Source organism: Lasiodiplodia theobromae (genome assembly GCF_012971845.1).
Source record: "Lasiodiplodia theobromae strain AM2As chromosome Unknown scaffold_53, whole genome shotgun sequence".
In the NCBI taxonomy this organism is placed as follows: domain Eukaryota; kingdom Fungi; phylum Ascomycota; class Dothideomycetes; order Botryosphaeriales; family Botryosphaeriaceae; genus Lasiodiplodia; species Lasiodiplodia theobromae.
In genome coordinates this window covers 192,760-201,312 of record NW_023336534.1, presented here as the reverse complement: position 1 = coordinate 201,312, position 8,553 = coordinate 192,760, and the positions used below count along the sequence as shown (strand labels likewise).

At 56.3% G+C, this 8,553-nt stretch overlaps 2 protein-coding genes across 2 annotated transcripts; one reads left to right on the top strand and one right to left on the bottom strand.

Moving 5' to 3' along the window:
• Nucleotides 1–2,952: 2,952 nt before the first annotated feature.
• On the top strand, nt 2,953–4,488 carry LTHEOB_11829 (uncharacterized protein; the record flags this gene model as incomplete). The annotated part of the gene is made up of 1 exon (XM_035508628.1): nt 2,953–4,488. One exon carries the CDS (start codon nt 2,953–2,955, stop codon nt 4,486–4,488), a length of 1,536 nt encoding a protein of 511 aa, XP_035365662.1.
• A 1,454-nt stretch (nt 4,489–5,942) lies between these two features.
• On the bottom strand, nt 5,943–7,665 carry LTHEOB_11828 (Benzoate 4-monooxygenase protein; the record flags this gene model as incomplete). Its single annotated transcript, XM_035508627.1, has 4 exons — nt 5,943–6,366; nt 6,457–6,858; nt 6,918–7,307; nt 7,373–7,665. 4 exons carry the CDS (start codon nt 7,663–7,665, stop codon nt 5,943–5,945), a joined length of 1,509 nt encoding a protein of 502 aa, XP_035365661.1.
• Between the last annotated feature and the right edge of the window lie 888 nt (nt 7,666–8,553).

The window sequence follows — 8,553 nt, the reverse complement described above, 5'->3', positions numbered from 1 at the left end:
GCCGCGCGTTGAAAATGCCAAGCATGCCATGAGATTGATGGAGATGACGACACGGCAGGACCATCTCTTGGCTTCAAGCAGCCAAGAAATGACGACAGCGGCAGAGAACAGCGGTTCGTAGTGTTGTTGCTTTCTTTTTTCTTTTCGATGGAGTGAGATGATGGGGCTATAGCACATGGACCCGTAAGCCGATACCGGTTGTCGCAAAATTTGTCGAAATTTCTTGGCCCGCGATCACGGCCGATTGCATCCAACGCTGCATGTATTTGAACGCCAGCTGGCAGGCTTGCTCGACGTTTTGCCACAGCGGTCGAAGGCATTGCCAAACACGTCGGCACAGCCCATGCAACGGAGTAACTAGGGCCATGCCGGAGAAACATAGCTTGATGGCGGAGATAGCCGGGGTTAGTGATCTGCGGCTCGCTTGATGAGCGGCTTACCGTCGCGTAGCGTTGTACCTGACGTCCCAGCATGAATCGTCAACGAACGCACCACTGACAAGAGGCTCTCGGGGCACGCGACAAGGCCCCCTCGGCACGCAACGTTTCCCATAGCCGGAGGCTCCAGGCCCCGGCGGGTCGCACCGCCTCTTGACCAGGCTCACGGACCAGGCTGCAACAGGACATGTAGGTGCGAGGAATGCCGCTCGCCGCACGTGTCGGTGAATTGGACGACACAGCCGGAGCAACTATACCGCAAAGCGACCAATAATCGGCAATGTTTTGCAGCGGGATTCCTCTGCTCTTGGCTATTGGGCGGCTGCCTACTTTTTCCTCAAGTGCCGCAGGTGGGCTGCATACCAGCCAGCTCCTTCCGGATCCGTCGCCGAATACCTTAGCCCAGCTCTCAGGCATTCCACTCGACTGGCTCAGGAGAAGGCGCAATGCGAAGCTGATGCGACCTCGCTTCGTTCTTTTGCACTGCGACTTCTTCGCCTTAATTGGAGATACGACTGCCAAGCGGGTGCGGTTTGGATGCGCCAACCGAGACAACTGGGGCTTACGAAATTGAGCCCGCTCCAGCCATTCCGATAGGAGGTGATTTCTAAGAACGACGCGTCCGTTCGCAAACACTAGATTAAGGTGGCGAGAGTGGAGCGAGGGTGCTGAAGGAGGGTGCTGGGCCCAAGGGGGCTGGGAAAGGCGACTCGAGGCTCATCGTCAGGTACCTGGGGTGCTGACTCGGACGTGACGACCTTCGCACCAGGGGCAGTCGCGAGCGTCGGCCCGACTGCTGCGCAACCAACGACCTGCCGGGCTGACTCGACATGCAGGCATCAGAACGCAGAACCGGTGTCAGTCAAGCCGTGTGACGGCTGCGCTTGGGCGCCCGGAAAACCGGACCAGCTGCCGCTGTACACCGTCGGTCTTCGCCTCTGGTACAACGCCCGACGATCTCAGGCCCTCTCATGTTCTCTGCAGCCCGCGGCGCCCGTTGCGCCTGCCCTGTGTCATGTAGCTGAAAGATCTGCACAGGCACCCGGCCACCGTGGGCCGTACCGCTTGTTAATCATCCGTACTATACACCACACCAGTGCGCAAAGAACCATGCCTTCCCGCTCCGATCCCGCTGCCCTGCGCAATAGACCATGGCCAGGCCCGTCTGCTGCCCTGATCGTACCGCGGATCCATTACGCCGTCAATGGGCGCTGTATTGTAGACGACTCCGCCTCCCGTTATCTGTCAGACCCACACTTCGGCAAGTTTTGTTAGACCCTGGAGTCTCCATCCGCAGCAGCATGCCTTAGTCATGCCCTTCCGTTCCCGCCGCGATGCGCATCTCGCGCACAGCCTGTCACTCACCCGTCTTGTGTTTTATTTGGGGCACCAGTGCCGACCTCACCTCAACCCCATCGCTCCACTGCCCTTTTTCCCACCGTTGCCATGTTTACCACTTTTGTGGGCGTTTCCCCACGCCCATCCACCGACAAGGGCCCCAATTCCCCAGCACCGCGCCCAAAGCGAAGTCAGGTCCACCGTGCTTGTGACTGGTGCCGCCTGAACAGGGTCAAATGTGACAGCAGCCGGCCGTGCCACAACTGCAAGCAGATCGACCGCCGCTGTAGCAACGACGGCCTTAACGAATTCAGAAGTTTGGCCTCAGCTACCAAGTACGGCGCCGGACTTCTGCTTTGCCAAACAACTAGCTGACTGTTCTTCATACAGGGAAGTTGAGCGCCTACGCGCCCGCATCAGAGACCTTGAGCGACGCCTGAAGGCCTCCAACGCCGGCGACACACCCACTCCACCCTTGACGCCAAACAAGCCATGGCCCCGCGTGGACGATACTTTGGAATACTACGAAACAAGGATATCCGCCTCTGAAGGAGTAAATTTTTCAGATCATGTTAACTTGCACGATATTCATTATTACGGCCCATTCTCGTCGAGGTCATTCACAAACGAACTGGCCTCTTTCCTAGCCGCCGCTCTACACCACCCAGTTGGCGACATCCAGCAGCCCGACGATCCAGGCTCGGCTTTGGTCCCAGTTGGTGGACTGGCTTCACTGTCGCTTGAAGACCAGATCAGCTGTGACTGCCTAAACAAAACACAACAAGATTACTTCCTGGATCTGTTCTGCGCTCACCAACACACCCTGTTCCCTTTGATTGACGCCTCTGAATTCCGGCTACACTACGAATCCCTTTGGTCCAAACCGTCACTTGAAGTCTCGTTCAGGAGGTCGTCACCGCTCGTTGACATTGTTTTGGCCTTGAGCATACAGCTTGGCGCTGCTTTGATTCATAAGTCCAAGCAGGCCGGTCCATCCGACCTCAGAGACTCACGTTTGGCTGGTCGTATGTATTTTCAGCGTTCCCATGCTTTACTGGCCGAGGAAAATAAGACAGCATCTATCACAGCTGTGCAATGCTACACATACAGCGTATTGTATTTGGCCAATGCCGGTATGATGAATAGCGCGCAGCTTCATTTAACCACAGCCATTCAAATGGCTTACGCTATCGGTCTTCATCACGAGCCCCCTGAGCACTTGTCAAGCGCCCAGCAAGAGCTCCGCCGTCGGCTGTGGTGGACTCTGTACACGCTGGACAGCACGACAGGCATGGATTTGGGCCGCCCCTGGCTCACACACTTGGCTTCAACCTCTATCCGGCTACCAAACGACTCGCCAGAAATGGCTCAGGCGCTCGCAACGGATTATGTCTCGCCATCACCAGACACCACGTGGTTAAGCTTCCACTCGCATGTACTGCGCTTGGTCAACACCATTCGCACTATCGTTGCCGCTTTTCGGGACAAGAGTGGCGACATAATGAGCGAGACGAAAACAAAAAGTTTCTACAAAGAGGCTCAGGCACGAGAAAAGTGCGCTCGTTTCCTATCAGACTGCGCGAAAAGGCTTAGGGTATGGACGCAAGACGTGCCTAGCGGCTTGAAGATACGCAGATACGGAGGCGGGGACGCCTTCTCGACCGACACCTCCTCGTTGGAGCTGGACTTCAGCGCCCCGACCTGGCTACAGGTGCAGCGTATTTCCCTCGCGTTGCGCTATCACAAACACGCCATGGATCTCTATCGCCCTTTTATCTGCTTCACTTCGTCTGGCCCGTCGTCTTCCTTCACCCCGCTCTCGGACAACAACGCCATCGCCTGCCTCAATCACGCCGTTGCCATTACCAACATCATCCATCAAACATTCGCGGAGACCGACCTACTGAGCGGCTTCCACTGCATTTTCCAATACCAGCAAAGCGCTACTACCGTTGCCGCCGGCTTCGCCTGTGCCAGCCCCTTTAGCCCGCACATGGCCTCCGCGCGGCAGGCTCTCGCAACAGCAATCCAGTTCTTCGATCGTTTCGACGCCACAGCCTGCTCTCCTTCCCCATTCTCTGCCTCGGTAAACCTGGCCCGCGATCTCGGCGCCAGGGTCGACGCCATCATCGACGCCTTCCGAAACGGATTCTCCAGCCAGCCAGCCACCACCACCATTACCGTCACATCATCATCAGTATCATCATCGTCGTTATCGACCTCGCCTTTCGTTTCCGCCCCTCCAACAACAACGGCTCTCCTGGAGTCTTCGCCCTCGTCGACGATGCTCGACCACCACAACCTCCTCGCCTCGCCTGCCGCGACGGCCACCACATCCACCTCCAACCCGAGTTCGACGCTTGGATCACCCCACCCTCATTCGTCTTCGTCATTCGGCAACGATGGGCTCATGGTCAGTGCGGGTATCGACATGGCGCTCGGATCGGCGACGGCAGGAGCGGAAGGACTCGGCGAATCTGTTTCCTGGATGGCAGATATGGGCCAGGTGATGGGCTTGGAGCAGCACCAGCAACATCGGCACCAGCAGCAACAACAATCTCATCAACAGCAACAGCAACAAGAGCAGCAGCTGTGGCATGGGGTTGACGTGACTGCGGATGCTGATTTGTTGATGAGGGAATTTGGGTTCTCGCCGGCCCCGTCGGAGTTGCATGGCGACGTCCATCAGCAATACGGTCATGGATTCAACTAGCACGTAGGAGAGGGGGGTTCGTTAGTTCGTTTTCCCTTTGTGAAGCGAAGATATCATATAAGCCATTAAACAGTGAATGCACAATCTAAAAAGTCCAGAATTCCAACCCCCCCTTTTAGCAGTGTGAGAAATAATGTGCTCCATGTTGTAGCTGTGGAAGAGGGGCAGCGACTTCTATCTTCCGGATACACCGCACATCCTGGATCTTCGGTCTTGGTCGCTTGCCCCCCCTTTTTTCGGACACGAGTGACGCTAGAGTTGTCCAAAGGAGCACACTGATCGATCTCGGCGCGGATATGGATCATGCAACTGAAACGGCTTGGCTGTGCTCAACACGGTTAAGCATGGCCACGTTCCATGATCATAGCATGCACGTTCCCGCAAGGAGCTCAGGAAAACAAAACGGCTAATGCAGGCAACTGACGGCAGAAAAGAGGTGTGAGTCAAGTGAGTGCATTAAGAGCGATGGGCTTATAAATCGAAATCTTCTCCGACGCGGGGCTCACTAATGACGCTAGTTGCTTACTGTGTGATATCTTCGGGGATCATGTGGGGGACTCCCTAAGCACTCATATGAAATGAGTGAACGTGTTAAGCAAACACAGTTACAAGGTTTACACTCTTTCCGCGTAAGGATTTACCTCTGTTTTAATAGATCATCAAATATAATTAGCTGCCAAATTCATTTAATGTCTGCTGCCAGCTTAACATCAGGATCTCCAACGGCTCCAATATCCCCAACGGCTCCAATGGACCTGACAATCCCAAAGATTTACGGACGTACGTCACACCTGATTCATTCAAGCTAAATGTCTAGCGCCCGTTATAGCGACCCGTTAGCCGAAAGGGACTAACTTATAAAGGATGCTCGAAGAGGACCGAAGGCTAAAAGCCAAGCGTTTTGTCCTTCACCGCTAATTACGGGCGCGCTGCAACCTTTCCTCCAAATACATGCTGTCTCTCCGCAAATCAAAATTATCTCACATTGCGAGCTACGCCCCACCCATTCCAAAATTTTGCATCGTATCGTTGAACGTGCTTGAGGGGGCAGCCGACGCATGCCGGAGAGCAACGACCAGCACTATTGATTTCCTCAGAGTTCCGGATACACAATCATGTGACAGCAGGTACGACGAAGATACGGTTAAATACTAATCCGATGAAGCAAGGAGGTCGCTTTTGACCCCTTCCAAGCAGACTGTAACGAACTTCAAGTCAATCCTAAGAAAAACACGCTATCCCAACAGCCGCAACCTTGCGCCGAAAAAAAGCATCAGGAAATGGATGAAATACATCGTAAACACATCTATGAAAAAGATACGATGCCAAGAAACGCCTCGTCAACTTATCCATCATCTCCAAAGCGTGCTTCGCTCCTAACAAATGTACCGCTTAATCGCTACACGCTCCCAACATTTCAATTTTTTTTCCCTTTCCCGCACAACCCCACCTCTTCACACAACCCTCTTCCTCATCCCCACCTCCAGCGCCAACGGCTTCCGCAGGAAACCCTCCCGCGTCTCCATCTCGCCCTGGCGCAGCTCGAACTCGTAGCGGCGGAAGACGGTGCTGACGATGAGGGCGAGCTCCATCTCGGCGACGTTGCGGCCGACGCAGGCGCGGGGCCCGTAGCTGAAGGGGATGAAGGCCTGCTTCTGGCGGTCGGTGATGGAGGCCCAGCGCTCCGGGCGGAACTCGTCGGCGTCGGCGCCCCAGATCTCGGTCGAGTGGTGGATCGAATACGAAGGCACCGAGAGGACCGTGCCGGCCGGGAAGTAGTGGTCGCAGACGGTTACGCCGGTGCCGACGACCATGCGCGGTAGGCCGAGCGACGAGGTGCTGTGGATGCGCATGGTTTCCTTGATGACTGAGTCGAGGCTGCGCGGTGGGGGGTTTCGTTAGCACAGATTGTCAAAGAGCAAGGGGATAAAAATATGATTCAGATATGCGGGGATGGGGACGGCTTACTATGGCAGATCCTTAACCATGGAGAACTCCGGGACGGTGTCGATGTTGGGGATGGCGGCGTCCAGCTCCTTCTGGAGCTTGGTGATGACTTGCGGGTTACGCAGGCAGTGGTACAGCAGGGCGCAGGACGTGTTGCTGGTGGTGTCGCTTCCGGCGATGAGCTGGGTCAGCGCCTCAGCTGTCAGCTCCTGGCGGCCCAGCTTCTCGCCCTTCTCGTCCTTGCCTTCCATCAGACGTGCCAGCAGGTCCACACGGTCGATCTTGTCCGCGTTGTCCAGCCGCTGCTTGACGCGCGCCACGGCAATACCGGCCAGGTTTTCGACAGCCTCAACACCCTTGGAGAAGAAGGGATCCGGGAAGTACTTAGCCCACGGCTTGATCCAGGGCATGCAACCAATCGCACTGTTACGCCATGTTAGACCCACACACCGCACGCCTGAATTGCTCAAGTGATCACTTACGCAGAAACCTCTCCTCTCCGGTTCAGAACCTCAATGGCTGGGGCCGTCTTCGGGGGAGCATCAGGGCTCTCGCGCACCTCAGCAAAGTCCTTGCCCTTCTCCAGCATGCCGAAGGGGGCACCGAAGGCCAGGTCACCAATGATGTCAAAGGCAAGGTAGTTGAACCAGTGCAGAGCATCCATCTGGGCGTAACTGCCGGACGCGTCTGTTGCCATTTCGTCCCACTTCTTGACCAGCAGCTCGAGGTTGCCGTGCATGTATTGCTCAAATTGGCCGATCGACTTGGCCGAGAAGGTGTGGGCGACCGTCTTGCGCTTACGGGTGTGCTCGGCACGGTCACGCGTGTTGAAGAGACCGCGCTGGATGGAGACAAATGCGTCGTAGTACTCGCTAATTAAGGAAGAGGATGTTAGCACCGTCCGGCATATCAATTGGGCGAGCGGGGGCCTGTTCACCTCTTGAGGAAGCCATTGCCGTGGCCATAGATCAGCGGGATAGCATCGACGTCGGCGATAGAGACATGATGCGGCTGGATGCGCACAAGCTTGCCCATCTTCTTGTGGGCATCGTGGACGGCTAGGTAACGGCATCCCTTGCGAACCTGCCACAGCAGCCAGAGGTTGGAGAACTGAGCGGGGAAGGGCGCGGGAACGTCGCGGATGGACTTGTCGCGCAAGTACGGCAGCAGATAGTACAGTACAGGCAGGGCGAGCAGCGCCCATGGCGAGAAGAGGAGGTCGAGAATCATGGTTGCTGGCGGTGGTGGTGATGACGTCGCCGGGTGCGGCGGGCCGACGGAAAAAGAGCTTGGACGGCGGACTCGGCGGCAGCAGTCGTGGTGGTGAGAACTGGGTTGGCGGAGAGGGGGAAAAGCGTGCGAGAAGGGAGAGAGGAGGCAGAGATTTGTCGCTAGGCCACCCAACAATCTCAGGATTCCGCCGTGGGTTTTATGTTGTCGTCGAGAGGTAGTGATGTGTGGGAGGAGCTTCCGCCGAGTTTATTCGAGAAGCCAATCAGAACACGAGCGTCGAAGCCGATTCTTGGGCCCGACCAGCTGCTGGAAGTAACCGAGAGCCGCGAGAGGCCGGCAGTTTTAGTTGTGTGGCCCTGTGCGCTGCCGAATCGGGCGGGGGTCTGCAAGAACCTGGGGAAAAGCCACAGTAAAGTCGTGGCCGTTCCCTTCTCCCGCTACCGTCATTCGTGCCGTCCCGTTAGTTCCCCGAACGCGCGTCAAACGTGAGACTCAAAATAACGCGCAAGCAAACAATAAGCTCTCCGCTGCATCCGCCCAGTGCACTATCCGGTTTTTGCCTCTCACAAGGTTTTTGCAGCCCTCATGATTGCTGGGGCACGTCTTCATCCCCTGGCTGCATAAGCTCCGAAATGTGGGGTTGCATATTGCTTAGCCTTGGCTTTCGCAGGAGAAAGAAACTGCCTGTCTCTGACTGGCTGCAGTCGCGAGCTCTGGCCTTGCCCATCCAACCCCGATTCTGAAAGCCGGCCGGCTCGGGAGACCTTTGCTTGAGCCGAGCACTGCCGCTTTATTGCCGGCCTGTCGCACATCCCCAAGAGTACGGTACATATTTTCACCTGCCGCTGAAATGTCTTGGTGAGGGTCGCTTGCCTTTCACAACTG